Source organism: Labrus bergylta, chromosome 1, assembly GCF_963930695.1.
Source record: "Labrus bergylta chromosome 1, fLabBer1.1, whole genome shotgun sequence".
Classification (NCBI taxonomy): domain Eukaryota; kingdom Metazoa; phylum Chordata; class Actinopteri; order Labriformes; family Labridae; genus Labrus; species Labrus bergylta.
Window position 1 is genome coordinate 29,295,136 of NC_089195.1, and position 18,536 is coordinate 29,313,671.

General features: G+C 40.1%; 1 protein-coding gene across 7 annotated transcripts in view; it reads left to right on the forward strand.

The window, feature by feature from the left end:
- Positions 1–18,536, forward strand: part of grin2bb (glutamate receptor, ionotropic, N-methyl D-aspartate 2B, genome duplicate b) — a 103,373-nt gene that overhangs the window by 50,948 nt on the left and 33,889 nt on the right. For all 7 annotated transcript variants that reach the window (XM_020647652.3, XM_065958617.1, XM_065958618.1 and 4 more), the window contains exons 4-6: positions 4,262–4,405; positions 6,336–6,606; positions 10,052–10,244. In XM_020647652.3, coding sequence (XP_020503308.1) covers positions 4,262–4,405; positions 6,336–6,606; positions 10,052–10,244 — 608 coding nt within the window. The remainder of the gene's footprint in view (positions 1–4,261; positions 4,406–6,335; positions 6,607–10,051; positions 10,245–18,536) is intronic.

The following is an 18,536-nucleotide window of genomic DNA, read 5'->3' on the forward strand; positions in this document are numbered from 1 at the left end:
CGTCTGTTGGGGCAGCAGCATCAGGGCTTGTGACTCTAAAAAGCTTAACAAGCTGATTAGGAGGGCTGGCTCTGTGCTGTGGAGCCCCTGGAGGTGGTGATGGGGAGAAGGATGATACAGAAACTGTTGAACATTATGGACAATAACATGCATCCCTTACACAATCTCTTGTGAACAAAAGAGTGTTTTTAGTGGGAGGCTACGGCAGCTAAACTGCAAAAAGGACAGATTTAAAAATACTTTTTTACCTACTGCAATTGCACTTTATAACGACTCCCCTTTAAGTAAGGACAGAAGACTTTTAAACTTTTAAACTTTAGCCTGAGTTGCATATATCATATATCAAACTGTATTGTGGGCTCATGTTTTTTTGTGTGGGTGGGATATGTATGTATATATGTGTTGTGTTGAGTGTTTGTATGTATGCTGGCTGCTGGAACACCTACATTTCCCTGCTGGGATGAATAAAGTATATCTTATCTTATCTTATCTTATTGTGCTGAACAGTTGAAACGGAGTGTTTTATTCAGAAAATAAACCGGATGTTTTAATGCTGTATCGGTGTCTGACTTCTCGTCCTGCTTGTTATTTTCTGTGATAAATTAGAAAAAAAAATAGAAGCCTTGCGTATCTGAGACGCCAGTGGAAGCGCACGCATTGAATAAATTGAAAACCTATCAGCTCAGCTGGCATAACGGGGCGGAGATGGACCGAACATTCATCTGTTGGAATTTGGCCGCAAGTGTATCATGTCCAGGTTTCCCTGATTTATCTTTGAGGTTTCTGTTGTCCTTTAATATCACGGTGGATTGAATTACAGTTGTTATATTACATTTAAATAATGCATTATTTACATTACTAGTAGGTGTGGATAATAGAAGATTTCATTGGATCTCCTCTTTGATCATTCCCTGACTGATGTGTGACATGCCAACATTTGGACAAAACACAAATTTAGGTCAAAGGTTGTGTCATAGAATTTAACAACAAAAATATTTGCAGATAATAATACTGGATTGATTTAATTGTTTTTGCAGCGGTTAGCGCTCTCACCAGCAAGAACATACCTACAGTAGTTGGAATCCCCCCTTTCTGTGTGAAGTTTGCATGTTCTCCTTATGTATGAGATGAGATGAGATGAGATTCAACTTTATTGTCATTACACATATACAAGTATAGAGTAACGAAATGAGGTTTGGCATCTCACCAGAAGTGCAAATAAGCAGAAAGTGCAAGAGTCTGTGCTATGTACAGTAATTACAAAATTTACAGATGTAGACTAAAAAAAGTGAATTATTAGGTATATCTGGATGGCTGGATTAATGGGATGCTATAAATATAAATAAATGCTATAAATAAGTAATGCTACAAAATAAGTGTATTCTTAGGATAAGGTAGCCCACCTCACTCCTGGATCGCCCAGCTTCCTGCGTGGATTCTTAGTTGGTTCCCTCCGGGTACTCTGGAGTCCTTTCACGGGCCAAAGGCCTCATTAGGTTAATTGGTGACTCTAAATAGCCTGTAGGTGTGAATGTAAGTGTGGCTGCTTGTCTGTTTTTGTATGTCAGCCCTGTGATTGACTGGCAACCAGTCCAGACTGTACCTCGCCTCTCACCTAATGACAGCTGGGATCGGCTTCAGCTCCCCCACGACCCCAAACAGGATAAGCGGTATAGATAACACATGGATGTTTTGATTTTCATCTCTGATTTCTCTCACGCAATACTGCACATATTTTCAGTTGTCCGTACATATACATTTATATCAATATATTTTGTGTTGCTCAAAACAGAACTGTTTTGTGAGTAAGCCCATTGGTGACCTGACCCCAGTGAAGGACATGGGACTGTCCAGGCCGCAGTCACTGTAGCGTTTGATATGATTTGTCGACAACCAGAGTTTTTTTTTAATCTCACAATGTGAAGCTGAAATGCTCAACAACGATAGATGTCAGTTTAGAGAGGAAAGATGCATTAGCTGTCTTTATGCGTGAGTGAACCTTCATTACATCTCCGTAGAGCAGAGTCTGTTCACTGTCTGTAAAGGTAAAACATCAGGTTTCAGCCTGTACACACACACACACTTCCTTCCCTCCCCCCACCCCCCCCTTTGTTTCCACCGCTGTCAATCCCTCCACAGTCACTTGACACTGCACTGTTATTACCTCATTACAGTGAAAAGTAGGTAACGGATCATTCCTGTCCCTCGAGGAAGGGGGGAGTTTTGCTTTGATGTAGAGCGGAGGTAGCCCACCTCACTCCTGGATCGCCCAGCTTCCTGCATGACTAACACATATGACTGATCGCTCACGTGGATGGTTCCACATAGCTTACGTATGGGTCTAAATACGCATGAGCATGTAATTGCGGAACATGCGTTTACAGAGCTGACAGTGCATGCAAGCGAAAATTCACATGTAGACACGCTCTGAAGATAGAATGTCTGACTTGACCTTTTAATTTGTGTTCAAAGGTTAAGACAAGTGAAGTGAATGACTAATAAATTGATATAAGACTACTACTTGCTTATCCAACTTTCACATGCAGAAAGTCATTTAGTCCACCTTGATTTTTCAAAAAGCTTTGCATTCGCTGAAAAATAAGTACAGCAAATTTGATGCACTTAAAAAGAGTGCAAATATATTTTTAGTCCACAAGCACTTTGATCTGATCTGTCATATCTCAGAAGATGGATCCTAATAACATGTTAGTGTTCTCTTCATTCTTTAGCTAGCTCCTCAGTCAGGTTCACAGTAGTGTTTCTGGGTTTAGTGCATTCACAACTGCTTGATGGATTGCTGTTTTACTTGTGTACAGATGTTCATTACACCCAGAAGTTAAACCTTGGTGACTTCAGATTGCCCCTGACTTTTCCTCCAATAGCACTATGAGGCTTAACATTTAAATAACTCCTTCATTTTTCAATCACAAATGTTGTGCTTAGTGTTACCTAGGAAATGTTAGCATACTAATTTGCTTCTGTGAGAAACATCTGCTTCTTTGCTGATCTTGTCCTGTGCCTGTGCAAGTTGTGTTATTTAGAAAGATGTCATCCTGCTTTCTTAAAAAAAAAACAGTAAAATGTAGCACTCAATCGAATCTTTGTTGTGGAAGATGTAGATTAAGACTGTTTCGACTGCGTTGTACTATAAGTCATTTTTTAATGTTAATGGTCTTGTTTGTTTTTATAGCTCATAAAGAGGCATCCATATTAAATGTTAGTGTATTTCTTAACCAGCTGAAAACCCTTCATTGGAGATTTAGGTCGAGTACTGTCTCTAACAACCTGCAAAACATATTAGCATTGTCATTGCCTCAGCATACTCATGGTAGCATTTAGCTCACAGAACTTCTGTGCCTATCTAAAGAGTCACTGATTTGAGCCTCCTCACTTTGGACATAGCTAAGCTAGCTGCTTGCCAAGTTTCATTCTCTAAGTTAGGCTATCTGTATCCTCCAGCTTTATTATATACACAGATGTCGTCCTGAAATGTATCTTAACCTCCACCTTATTTCTTTGGCTCTGTTGGCTATGAAACAGTTAAACAGCTTCCAGTGAATCAGCGTGACCCAACACCTCCGGTCATCTCAGCCACCTTTCTAGTGTACACTTCACTCTGTACACACAGGGAGCCCCTGACACGATGCTGTTCTCATTACAGCCTCTCTGTCACGTCACCTCCGGTCACTAACAGTCCTGAATAATCCGTCTTGACTTCCATGTCCCGTTGAGTTACTTGGCACTTTAACATGGTTGACTGACCTTCACCAATCCACAGCACCAGACATCAGGCTTCTGTAGCTGCAAGACTTCTTTTTACTTAGTCTCTTCTTCCTCTCTCCTTGGAGGAAATATATTTTGAAAGCCATGTCTGTCTTCACATATGGTCCCCTGTATTAAATATAATTCTACCAGGTGGCCATCTCACCTGTTATTCTCTGGGCAGCATATTAAATGTGCTTACAGATCATTAATGAACGAATGACTCAGTTATTTTTGTGATATTTCAAAAGAATTAAGACATAAAAGCAACATATGAAATAAGGTAGAAAGATGGAAACTTATGCCATCTTGTTTTGATTTAGTAGAGCATAAACAGAGAAGGCACACTTGAAGTCTATAAACAGGACTATATTTGCTCCTGAGGCTTGCAGTTGCTGGACACGCTCCATAATCATCTCTGGCCTACCTTCCAGTTCTCTCTCATGCTGTATGACTCATGACCTTGTTTGCTGATTGGCTCCATGTCTCTGGTTTCCAGGACGACCACTCCATGTTTTTCCAGTTTGGCCCGTCCATCGAGCAGCAGGCCTCCGTCATGTTGAACATCATGGAGGAGTATGACTGGTACATCTTCTCCATTGTCACCTCGTATTACCCGGGCTACCAAGACTTTGTCAACAAGGTAAATAAACACTCAGACACTTCAATAAAGATGTGAAGCAGTTTATCTTTGGACATATAGCAGTATGTATGTGTGTGTTTATCACTACCAAGACAATTTCCCTGCCTTTATACATGCAAGGAATATTTTCTGTAAAGATGAATGTCTTCTTTTGACTCCAGTAGCAGCAGGATACTTATTATAACTTATTAAGCTAATAGCAGAAGACTTACTCTCTGGGACCCCGGCACATTATATATTATTACTTTTGTCCTTTGGGGAGCCATTGTAGAAGGTCAGACCGAGTACCATTCACATTGTTTTGTAGGACTTGGATACAATGTATGTCTTATTATTATACTATTTATTTCATCTTTACTCAGGTGGGTTTACAATGGATGGAATTATCCTTACAGCAGCAGCTATTTCTGGGGACATGATTGTGTGTCTAGTTTCAAGCCATCATTTCTATCTTTTGAAAAAGGAAAATGACGAGGTCTGGCACGCTCTGATATAAGTGGGTAGAGAGTTCCCTTTTCTGATTGCTTTAATGGAAAAGCAGATTGGCCGAACATGTCTCTTTGAATGCAGCCCCTCAGTGAGTCTTCATCCGCCTCCTTATCTCCAGGGCTGAGAACAGACTCTTTAAAGGGGATGGTATGAGATCCTGAGTGACTTTGAACTTCACACACACACACATCTGAAAAGAATAAAACATGTTTGAAAGTCAGTTAATTATGCTTCTTAATATTATTGCAGAGATGGTGGTGTCTTTTACTTTAGAATAAAGTTAAAATATCAAACTGGTTAAGACTAAAAAACAACAACATTAATAATCTAAATGGATGTTATGGATGAGGATATTTAGTGAACTTATCAGAGTGGTCAGATGTGCTTTGTGTTTATTGTACAGCATCTAGTTTATTATCACCTGTCCCTGCTGTACTGTTTATCTGCAAATATAAAATGAAAATATGTTGATAACAAACTCAAAACCCCAATAAACTTATCAGTGAGAAAAGCATCATGTAGTCTATATTTGTGCAGCCACTTTCCACTGGTATCATATTCTGGTACTGGTATACAGTATATTGGGGAGGCTCAGTCGTCGTCTCGATCACAAGCTCCTGCAGCTACATGTCCGATGTGTCCTTGGGAAAGACACTTAACCCCCATTGCTCCCGCTGCTTCATCGGCGGCGTGTGAATGGAATTAGTTAAGACTGATGGTCTCACTACATAGCAACTACTGCCAACAGCATGTGAAGTGGTGTGAATGTGTACGGGTGACATGCGGTGTAAAAGTGCTTTGAGTAGTCAAAAGACTAGAAAAGCACAATATAAGCTCAAGTCCATTTACCATATATCTGAAGGCAGTTAGGAGCACTTAGTTTAAAGGATTTAAGGTTTCATTTTCCTATTTCAATACAGAAGCAAATGATTGTTTTTATGGGATATAAAACCCATAAAAATCTGTTACAGCTTGTTGCATTTATTCCATCAAGGGACCATTACCTTGAGCCCCTAAAAATAACAATAACACTATTTCATCTAAATGGCATTTTTTTTCAAAAGGTTGCCTTAATCCCCCCCCCCCCCCCCAAAAAAAAAACCCATTTCTAATCCATTTACAGAATACAGTTGTACCGATAACACATTAACATAGACACAGTTTTCCTGCGAGTTTCCTCCGTGCGTGTTTGCAGATATAGCCGGGAGATTTGGGAAAAGAGATTACCTAATCTTGCTCTTTTGCATCTGAAAAAAAATGGACCACTGCATCCTTCTCCCAGAGGATGTGTTCAGAAAGAACAGTTTTGCTATCTGGGAGCTGGAGGAGAGACATCTCAGTCAGTTTTCTTTCAGTATTTCTCTCCTTAAAAAACTCCCCTGTATGTGTGCAGCCTACACTTTTTTTTTAAAATCACATCCCTCTGTCCTTTCCTATGTAGGTCCGCAGCACCATCGATAACAGCTTTGTGGGCTGGGAGCTACAAGAAGTCCTCCTATTGGACATGTCAGTGGATGATGGAGACTCCAAGATCCAGAATCAGCTGAAGAAACTACAGAGCCCGGTTATTCTGCTCTATTGCACAAAGGAGGAGGCCAGCATTATCTTTGAGGTGGCCCATTCTGTGGGCCTCACGGGTTACGGCTTCACCTGGATCGTTCCCTCACTGGTGGCGGGAGACGCAGACAATGTTCCCGATGTCTTCCCTCCAGGTACACACAATCACCAGGGTCCAGTTTAATATACACACACGTTGACTGTGGTTTTTCTTTTTACCTTTTAACTATGCACATCTTTGTTAACAGCCATTTGTATTTTGGTGCATTTTACAATCCATTTCTATCTGTAGTCTTTGGACCTTAACTCAGCTTTGTGTCTCAATTTCCCAGTCGTGCTGTAAACATTGATAAACATGTGGGAAAAAAAGCCTCGTGAGGAAATCACTATTCCTTTCTCTGAATAATCGGAAACCTCATCTAAATATTCACTCAGTTTTTGCTCTCGGAGGTTATTTCATCATCAGACCGATAGCTAATGGGATCAGAGATTGGTAAACCACAAATGTGGATTCTTGAATCAGGGCAGCAGGTCAGCACGTGTCCCGAGTGTTTTAATGGAAAGACTGCAGTAGGTCCACAGTACACCTGGGGGGAAGGATGGATAACATTTAGTTAGTCTTTATTTCTGAGAAACTATCAACCTTAAGTCATGCTGACAAAATAGCAAATTTAAGGCTGCACAATAAAGACTGGTCTAAAATACCCTTTTGAAACTGGCCTCAGAGCAGCGGGGTATAAGTCCAGATGTTCTATGCTCACAATATTAAACCAGAGATAAAGAACATGGTTCAGAAAAAGCTCATCGAGAGCTACTTGCCAAATTTGAAATGTGAGGTCACCATTGTCAAATTTATTATCAGGCTTTTTATCATAAATTAAATTATACTTTCTCCAGTTTAATGAATTATAATACTGTGGCCGTCCTACTGTTTTATGTAATCTTGCTTTTTTTTTTTTTTTTTAAACTGTAAAGATATCTAAATATTCTGTCTTGAACATCCAACCCAGGGCACATGAAATATTTAAAAAATGTTGGTGGTTAAGTGGCTGATGCCAAAGATGCCCTGATTTCTTCACAGTAGTTGTTCTTTTCACTCAGAATTATATCTCAATAGTTTATGGAGGTTTGAGCCCCTCCGGCTAGCCGAGGACCCTTTTTGTATTTGATTCCACCTCTCTACCCTACTTTACTGTCATTTCCCTTAAGTGAAGTACTCATAATCTCAGAGTTTCTACTGTGTGGAACACACACTTAGGACCTGATTCACTAAAGGTTTGTATGTGTAAAAACGTCTATAAAGCTTGAATTTCCCCACTGGGGATCAATAAAGGATTATCTTATTTTATAAGCTTGATAAGTGGCTGATCTACTCACAGCGTGCACTAAGGATTGGCTATTTGAAATGTGAACGACAACAGACATTGTCCATTTAGTACGTTCGCCTTAATGGATATGTCATATGTAGCGTTTCTGCCCTGGTGTGCTACACACTGGGAGGAGAAAATGCAAATAAGTTAATTTAGTACACGCATGTGAAATACCAAGCCTGGAAATAAATGCGGGGAATGTGACGGTGTCTGTTTTTTTTTTTTCTTTGAAAGGAAGATGCTAATCCAGGTACCAAGTGTTACGAATGGCTGCTGTTATTGTGGCGAGGAGACAAAAGCACAATGAAAGAAGGCGCAAAGAACGTAAACATGTTTGGAATGACAAAAAAAATGAATGACATGCAATTATTTTTTTAAGGCCATTCAATAATCTTTAACGAAGAAAAGCACCATGATTAAAATTACATTATATGGGGCCTATTTGTAGCCAAAAAAACTAGATGTTCATAGAATCCATAGCCTAAAGAAGAAATAACATTGACTTTATGATGGCCTATTTCCCTCTTTTTGCCAACATTACATTTGAAACTGGGGATTCCCTCTTTCACAGGTTGTGCGTCTCTCTCCCAGAGCGTCTCTCCATGGCATGAACCAGTAAAACACCCAAAATCCTCATTTAAATTCTACCACCTCCAAAATCTTGCAATTTTTCGTAATTGATCAATCGCAAAGCGTACACCAACCAAACGTTCAAAATGTTTTTACATGGGATCTTAGTAAATCAGGCCCTCAGTGTCTGCAGGCTTGCTACTTATATTTTAGAGCCATAGTAATCCACTACCTTGGGTTCCCCTCAAGATGAGTTATTCCAATAAGGTTCATGCAGTGACATTCACAGATTCTGATCACGGGAAAAGAAAGGGCGGAAATCTAATTGGTACTCAGCATCGATAGGTTCCGTAGTTTAAGTATTCATCCAAGTAAAAATGTGAAGTCTAATCTCATAAATCACAAGATAACTGTGAACACTTTAGAATACAGTACCATTGATTAAATAATCAGTCAATATAGCAGTGTATAATACCATTGATTCAACACTATTTCAGATCTTTTCTCCATTTTTTGCTTGCTGTGATTTACTGACCATGTCTCTTTTCCATATAGAGGCCACGTGTTAAAGCAGATGCACCAAACGCATGCATTCAGAACACACTGGTTCAATGTCTGTAAGAAAAACACTGAACTCTGTATGACAGAACTCTGTGTTTCAAATTATGCAAAGGTTTCATCAAAACTTGAAATGTGGGCACAAGTGACAGATGGGCATGTTTGCATATGCAAATGTTCTCCTGGTGTGTGTTTGCAGTACATTGTGCCAGTCAGTGCTGTATGCCTACTGATTCATGCTAACCTCGGGAGTTTGTCTGTTGTTGTGGAGATAATTTTGTCAAAAATGATCATCTTATTTCAACTTATTTTTTAATAACCGGCATAGATAAGATAGAAAAGTAGACCGCAAAGCTTCAGCTATGTATTCTGCATTTCAGGCCGAACAGTTGTCTGGGATTCTTCCTCTTGATCCTGTGGATCTATCTATATCTCTCCAGGGAATCGGGTCAGGGAGAAGAGAGAGCACGTTGTCATTTTGCAGTTGATCTCTAAGCGTGTTTGAAGCAGTTTATTTGAAGAATTCACTTCTATAGTTTCACTCTTGTGTATGCAGGAAATGATTACCACAATTAAAAATTTGAATGGCATCAACAGCTGGAAAAAGTGTAGATTCACCCTTTAAAGAAAAAAACCTGCTGCAGTTTGCACAAGTGAAAATATCATTCAAACAAGGCTTTGAAAATGACCTGAAATCACTGTTGTTTATTGGTGTAAGAAATGCACGCTGATATCTTACATCAAGCAGTCCCTCATGTCGAATGTTTTGAGCCTTAATAATAGTTTGTTTTGTGAATAGCAGAGTAAATACCTCCCCTCTTGAGCAAACTTAAAGATTGTAGGAGTGATTGCACATTCTGTGTAAAACCACTTTCCAGCTTCTACTAAATTGCTTTCATTTCTGTGTATCTTTCCACCCGTTGGATATTTTTCATTGCACTCTGCCTCTGCATGTCTATTTTGGTCGTTCCTCTCCTCACATTTTCTGTCTATATCTCCTTCCTTTTTCACCTTGCTGCGTATTTCTTGAACGTCTTCCTTCCCAATCATGGAAATAGATCCCTACTTCTCACCTCACTCCATCTCTCTCTCTCTCTCATAGGACTCATCTCTGTGTCATATGACGAATGGGACTACAACATCGAGGCCAGGGTACGTGATGCAGTGGCTGTCATAGCCACGGCGACCTCCACCATGATGCTGGACCGGGGGCCACACACCCTGCAGAAGTCAAGCTGCCTCGGGACACCCGACAAAAAGGGCTCCAACACCGGCCACTCCAAAGAAATCCTGAAGTGAGTCAATGCTGGGCGGATGGGTGTTCATGTGAATCAATGCTAAGGCTCTGTGTTTCATCCTGGGATCAAACATGTCACTTTCACTCTGAATCTCTGCTGCAGAAAAAGTTTTGAAAATAGGCGGCTTCTGCAGTGCGCATAAATAACTTCCTCTAACACTTCCCTGCAGCAGAGGTTTCAGTTATTTAAAATGACAGTATATAAAAAAATCTATCTTGTCAATCATCTTGTTTGTTTTTGTAGGTCATATTCAGGCATCAGTACTCAATTCAGTCTGCTCCATAACCAGCTAAAATCTCCTCACAGGAGCTTAAAAAGTGTCTTTCTTGCCAGTCAGAATAGCTAACTTGCTAAAGTTGAACTTAACGTAATTTCCAAAGGCAATCGGGTCAACTCGCTAAATTTAAAAGTTAGGCTACGTGTCGTACAAAGTCTTAGATTAATTACGTCATAGTGTCAGAATTTTAAAGGGAAAGAATCCACTTGTACAGTGATTTTGAACATATATTTGGGTAGCCTGAGTCTCTACTGACCCACAAAATGTGAAATAAACCAATCCAGTCCTTTGTTTGTAGTCTGCATAAGTCTTACAACACAGAGAAAAATGCTCAGTTTCAAATTTACTCTCCTTGCGATGTCACAGTGGGATTCTGGTAAAAAAAAGAAATCCCGTATCCCACCGCTTTACGAGTTTATCTTACATGAGATGGCTACAGCTAATATTGACTCAGCGGTCAGTTCAGCAGACCCAAAATGAATGTTAACCAGACCCATGTTTGTGAACTACAGGGTGAAATCAAGGACACATTGTGTTAGAAATCACTTCTTACTGCTTTGTTATCAGTGTATGTGCACCGGCAGAATGAAAAGCTTGATAATGTAGCAACAGTATCTTCTGTATGTGATCGGGGGCCTCAGGGGTCAGTTAAGTGAGGGTTAAAGACTTTGGATTGGGCCACTGATTACCCTTCAAAATAAAGGGGGTGTGGCTCAGCTGGTAGAGTCTGTTGTCCTCTAAACGGAAGGTCGAGGGTTTGATCCCCAGCTCCTGCAGCTACATGTCCGATGTGTCCTTGGGCGAGACACTTAACCCCAAGTTGCTGAATGTGTACGAGTATGAATGTGTGTGAATGGGATTAGTTACTTCTGATGGTTACTTACATATCAACGTCTGCCATCAGTGTGTGAAGGGGGGGTAATGAGTAGGGGTCACCCGCGGTGTAAAAGTGCTTTGAGGAGTCTAGCAAAGACTAACAAAGCGTTTTACAAGTCCATTTATTATTTATAAAAACAATCTGTGTTGATAAAATATTGCTTTGAGTTGGACTACTATGACATTTCTTTAACAAAAGTATGTCAGATAAAAAAAAGCAATGAACCATGTTCACATAGTTTTATAGGGTTTACATTTGTTTTTATACAGAAAATCAGCCTGGTATCATACACAGTGCAAAAACATGGGTCTGAACATGAGCAGATTACATTTTGTTTTTATTATATGAGTCACATTGACAAACAATAGCTTGTAAAATAACAGAAAAAAACAAACAAATGTTCTGTTTTTAGTTTCTAAGAGCACAGATGAAAATACTTCAATAAATCTAATAAATGTGCTCCAAAAGACATGCATTACTACACGGAGTACACAAATCAGCAGTCAGGCAGACTTTTCCCTCAGGAGAACTAGAGTTTGTTCAATTATTAAATAAAAACATAAAACACAAGCTGAACTCAGACTCCTACAACACAGCGTCTTATCTTTAGCTTAACCCACAGCCATCATTAAATGAAAACAGTCTTCCTTTACTTTGCCTCTGACCCGGCTTGCTTTGCTTTTTTTAGGGGGGCAAATTACAGAACAAGCTGGCGTATTCCTATTCAATAATTAATCCCCATTTAACTTCATAGGGCATGCTTTTACTGTTCAAATTGATCAGAGATTCCTCAGCTAATTGAGCGCTCGGGGACAAGAGGATTAATGAAAACAGGAGGCAAAGAACAAGAGTGCAATCAGAAACACACACACACACATACACACGTGTGCTGTCAAAGCATGACATTTAACTGCTCTTTAGGGCTTAATCTAATGAAAGCTTCAAATTACTGGTGTCATTCTTCATGAAATGTATTGCAGCCTTTTAAAAACTATGCGCCTGCCATCCTCTCATCTCTTTTCCCACAAGTATGTATTTAACCGTTTTTCTCTGTTTTTGTTTATACTTTTACCTTCAGTTTGATTTAAGGAATGCAAAGAAATATGGAAACTTTATGCAACCTCCCCTGCCTCCGCTGCATCCCTCTCCAGGTTGAGGTTGATGTATTACTTTAAATGTTGGTCTTGGATTGTACGCCATGTTTGTGTGTTTTTGATATCAGGGGCGTTTGTGCGTGCCATCCAGGATGACACCAAAAGGACTCAGATAACAATAACAACACGGCCATGAATATTTCGGTCCCCAAGGGCCACTATGTGACACAGGGTCAGCTCTCAATCATCCTTCAGGCACTCACCTGGGATGCTGCTCTGCTGTGTGTGTGTGTGTGTGTGTGTGTGTGTGTGTGTGTGTGTGTGTGAGAGAGAGAGAGAGAGAGAGAGAGAGAGAGAGGTGGAGTATTTTATACCAGCAGTCATTCAATTTCTCTCCATTTGACTGAGTTTTTGGGATTGTTGGATTTTTGTGGTGACCCCGAGAGGATTGAAATAGGCTCACACATACACACACACATACACACACACACACACACACACACACACACACACACACACACACATTGACACACATGATTCCACCTATTCCATCCTTACACCCCATGAGACAGAAGCAATAATAAGGCCATACGTCTCTGCATGGTCCTGTATAGCTTCAGGGCCCCAGTGGGCTGAATGCATGCAGAATGAGCATGCCTTCCTGTCAGCGCTGATGGACGGGGATGGGAGGCCCCTGTGAGTCACGCTCTCAAATTTGTTTAGGGGCTGCTTGACCTTCTTTAGCACACACACACACAAACACACATACCCATAAAAATGTATACATAAATACTTCCTCACACCGCAAGCACTCGCACGCTCTAACACAAATAAGCAAACATCCACACACGGCAGAGCTCCAGAGGCCAGGTCCGCTGTTTCCTGCCAGACAGTGAGGACAGGAATACTGGGGTAATGACAAAATGTGCTGCAAGTGGTTTTGGATGAGGCGCTAAGGGGCTTATTTGTGTGTATTTGTGTGTGGTTGGACATTGCAGGAAAGAAGGATTTTCTTTAATAAGTGTTGGTGTGAATGTATGCCTGCATTCAAATTCCCCCTGAAGTCCCTCTGCTGATATAAAAATCTGCACAGCTAGACATGATGTAACAGCCGTTTACTATCGTGTAGTGACTTTTCTCTTTATGTCTGTGGGCCTCCAGGAGGAAAGCTTCTTCTCTTCAGGCCGTTTGACCCTCTCATGCGAGCAGGGCGAGCGTGTTGCTCTCATCCGATTTCACCTTTTTAAAGTCGTTTTTCTCCCAGCAGAAGAGCAGTATTATTGCATTCCTTAATGGGCACAATACAAGTGTCTGTCTAATAAATCCCGGCTCTGTTTATTAGAAGGCAAGCGAGGCATTTCATTGTGCTTCTGGGCATCTAGAGTACAAATGACTGTCTCTTTTCATGCGGCGCTTTTTGAAATGGAAGTGGGTCAGAAATTCACACATCTGTTTCCGCTGCATGCCGTGTCACTCACTTTAGTTTTTTTTTTTGTTGTAAACCTCTTTTACTCCAGGGTCAGTTCTGGGCCTTGTCGATGCCTCGCTTTTTGCATCTGAATTATTCCTTTTCACGGCTCTCTTCCATTTCCTTTTTGCTCTGTGATGCTTTGACAATGAGCCGACCTCCCTGAAAAGCACTCAAATGAAACTCAGATGTTTAACAAGTCATGGCTCTGCTCCACCGCCTGTCAGAGAGTGTTTTCTTCCTCACTAACAAACTGTTGATCCCTATTATATATATATATGTATGAAAAAAGGTTCAGTCCTCATATATATATATCAAATTACCATATTTTACAGGTTTTTGGATGGTGTCAGTAGACTGGATCTTTCCAGATGCTGAAGTGCTCATGATGGATAGGCCGGGTCTTTGTATTATAGCAATAAGTAAGGTCTTTTACCTGCTTTTTGTAAAGTGTCTCGAGATAACACTTGTTTTGAGTTGACGCTGTACAAATAAAAATTGATTGATTGATTTTCATTAACTGGCATGCTATGTTGTCCCTTTGGGCGCACTGTGGATTAGGGGTGGGAATCACCAGAGGCCACACAAAATGATATTATTGTGATTTTAAACATTTTACGATATGCTGAATTCCTACACAAATATAGCCATTTCACTTTTTAAACAGCATATTATGTCCACAAACTTTAACTTTATCAAGAACTGTTTGTCAAATAAGAAAGCATTCTCAGTCTGTTCATCTCACTTCAGTCGTTTTGTTTCTACACAACGGGAGTCGAGCCCACAGACTGACCAACACTGTGATAAAGTAAAACCCTGTACACGGCTGCATGCAGCTCACAAACTGAACTGTTGGTATTTCAGTCTAATCCAACTTAACTGGATACAAACATGTACGGACGACTGAACGCTGCAGTCATTTTTAACAATGCAACTTAATGAAAATGAAATATTGCAACCCCTTCAGCAAACTAAAAATTACAAAAGCATATTTACTTTTAATATAATGAAAATATCCATACTTGATACTGTAGTCAAGCCTCCTCCGTGTCTCCCTGTAGTCACAGTGACGGAAAAGAGCGACACAGCTGCTTCTTTGAACGTCTTACTTCACTTTAAACATTTCTGAACAGCTCGAGTAATATCCCCCTGATGACATCACACATTTCACTTTGTTACTGTTCCTTTGAGCTGTTTTTCATCCGTAACCAGTTCCTTTTTCTATGGTTAAGTTAACGTCGTAACCTTCCATCGACCAGAAGGTCCCTCTTTATTTAAAAATAAAAGCAGGGTTGAAATCAATCAGCAAGTAAGGTATTCTCAGCTGAAGACAGTACAATCATTCAAAATATAAGCCAAACTAAAAAAAGATCACATATCTGCAACAAGTGCTTCAGGAATACGACTTCTCATTTTCTACTTTTAACTGATGACTCTCTCTCTGTGCATGTCAGCGACAAAGCCTCAACAAGCCACTGGAATTATGTCAGTTGAATACTTGAGCTTTGCCATTTTGCCGCTCTTCACTTTAATTGCTCCTTGTCAAAGCCTAGATTTCTCTTAGAAAGGAGATCTGTCAGAGAGTTTATTCAGTGAGACGATTCAAAGTTTTGATCCATTCTAAATCATCAAAGGTGACGGAGCAATTCAGAGCACAATGAATAAAAACTGAGACTCAATCTTAAATAGCCGCTAAATTACCGTACTACAAGTCTGACTCCACCAGAGAAGAAGTCCAAATTCCATCTACGACTCGATCTCATTAAAAAAAATAAACAAAATGATAAACTTGGTTATCATTCAGAAAGACAGTTTGTTGCCTGAACATTCATTTTGCTCCATTCCCTTTACATTTGTATGCAATGTAAGCTAACAGAAGTCTGCTAACATTAGCATGCTAACACAACAATGCAGTCCACAGGCAATTGTAGCCCGCCGCTTTCACTAAACTCCTTCTTGCAAACGTGAGTGGAGTTGGAGGTGTGTCGCTGGAGGAGAGCGGAGGCATCAGAATAGATGAGGTATCGCCAAACTGCAGATTGTTTTGGTTTCATGCTTGTGCTCAAGGACGACATCTACTGGATGAAAAAGTTGCACATTCTTCTTTTAAAGGAAACAAGAGAAGTAGTTGGGCAGAAATCAAAGTTGGTCTGGTAGCTGGAGAGGTGTCAGATCACCTCCTGAGCACTGCCGAGGTGCCCTTGAGCAAGGCACCAAACCCCCTCCCCACCACCAGCTCATGAGCGCCTGCTGTGGGCCACTCCGTCACTCTGGCTTCTCTCCATTAGTGCATGTCCATAGGATCCTGTTTCTGCATGTGTGTATAGTTCAGCCTATGTGTGTGTTCATGACTTAGAGAGTGTAAAAACTGAAATTTCCCCTTGCGGGGATCAATAAAAGTAAAATCTTCATCTTAAAATCTTGATGGAGCATAATGTTACTGATTTAGAAAAGGGTTTTGGCAACACTGGAAAAAACAGCAAAAGTGAACTGGATTTGAGAAAGTATCAAACCAAGTAAATACCAAAGCTGTTCCCTGAGAATCTATGAATGTCACCGCCTGACTAATTGTTGGACTTTGTCCACAAGCAGACATTGGGGAGAGGAGCCTATTGCGAACGGTATCAAACAACCTTTTTCAGCTCCTCGTGCAAGGAGCCAGATAGCTTCAGACGGTGGAAGACTCTGGTCAAGTGATCCAGCAGAGTGGGAAGTGGGCCTTAAAATGATTTAATTTCTCAAAAAGAAATAGTTAGATGGACTGCCAGACACACAACTTTTTGCATTTCTAGATTAAACATACTTTTTGTGTGCAGTTCTGCAAATGTCCAAGACCTTTGGGTCCCAGTTTGTTTCTAACAGCTCTGTACAGCCCGTCTTTGTCGCCTCAGTGAGAAGTCTCACATGTTGTTATAAGACAATGGATAAGATGATAGTGAGTCCAATTCAGTCGACAGTAATCGTCCATCAGCTGTGGTCAGTCAGGAGAAACATACTTGTCTGAGTTTTCGTCTTATGTTGAAGTATGCCTTTTCAAATAGCCACAAATAGAAATGTGATCATGAAAGAAATGTCTGAAAAGCTTTTTGACCATGAAGGCGTCTTTATAGAAATATTTTTGCATTGACAGTTTAGTGACGTAAAGGACACATCCTTCTCATTTTCTTATTAGTCGTGTTAAACAGAAACCTAAATGAGTTCTGAGATTACCGACGAGTGTTAGAGTAAAGTGCACATCATGTTTGAGGTTTGCAGACGATGGAAGGTCAGCGTCCTCACTTTTTAAGCTCCCGTTCACATTTTAAATGACAGAGTCTCCCTCTGATACACTGCTCCCTCTCTGCAGTCTCCACAGGTAGCTGTCTGATGTCTCCTGCTCCACAGGGTTCCTGGTGGGCTCAGATCACATGAAGCTCCTGTGGACTCTCTTATTAAAGACGAAAGCTCAAAGAGATTCAGAGTGTTACATCTTTTCTTATGTGTAGTCCACATCACACTGTGTCTATGTGAATCTACGCTGTCAGAGCGGTAGCGCCACCACCAATTAATGAGTCCGTAAATTAACAGAAATGTTAGATGTTGTTTGACATTTTTGTCCTTCCAATTTCTTTAGAAATTAAAGTGAAATACTTAACTCAATATTCATCGTGCATTGACAATTTTGTTTGTTGCCACTTCTGGACCCTTAGAATTGGCAGTGGTCTTACTGGCAGAAAATCTGATTCTTATCAAACTTAATCTAAAAATGTGAAATTTGCAAACGATGCCAAAATTCCCCCTGATCATAGAATTACTAAGCAAGACCTGTTACCAGTTCATCATTTCCAACGGGGCGTCTTGTGCAAATTCTGCATATTTGTCTTTTTGAGGCTCACTTCCAAGGAACTTCATTTCAGTTTGATTTTACTCCCACATTATGACAACTAGATCTTCACAAACATGAGCTTTAATAATCAGTCCCAAGTAGTCTAAGTTTCTTTCATATATATATAAATATCATTTCATTTGGTCAAAATATAGAAGTACAAACTAGAGGAAGACTGATTAATTGGCCAGCAGATAATACCAGCCGATATCTATATTTATGTATCTCTACAGATTGAAGATGGATCTAAGAAAGATATCGCCAAATATATCGGAATCGGATTATTTTCTCCATCTAATGTCAGTATTAGACCCAAAAACCGCATATCGGTCGGGCCCTAGTACAAACATTATTATAAAACAAAAACTCAAATTATAAAAAAACAAAGATTAAAACACATATTTTAACTTCATTTTTCGGATGCCTTGAATCCTCAGGCAGCAGGACAGTTTTTCAGCCCACCATAGAAAATACAAACAATGTGATGTTAAGATAAAAGGCACTCTTTGTAACAGGACATATAGACTTAAAGTTGTACACAGCAGTGTCCTTTACAAAGACATGACAATAGTTATTCAAATCAGGTCATTTTCCAAACTCTTGTTCAGTAGCTGTGGTTTTATGGTTTGTGTTTGTATTTTCCTCTTCTGTCTTTAAATGAACAGTTGAAGTTAATTGTCTAATAACTGCTGTAAGCTGAAATGATTG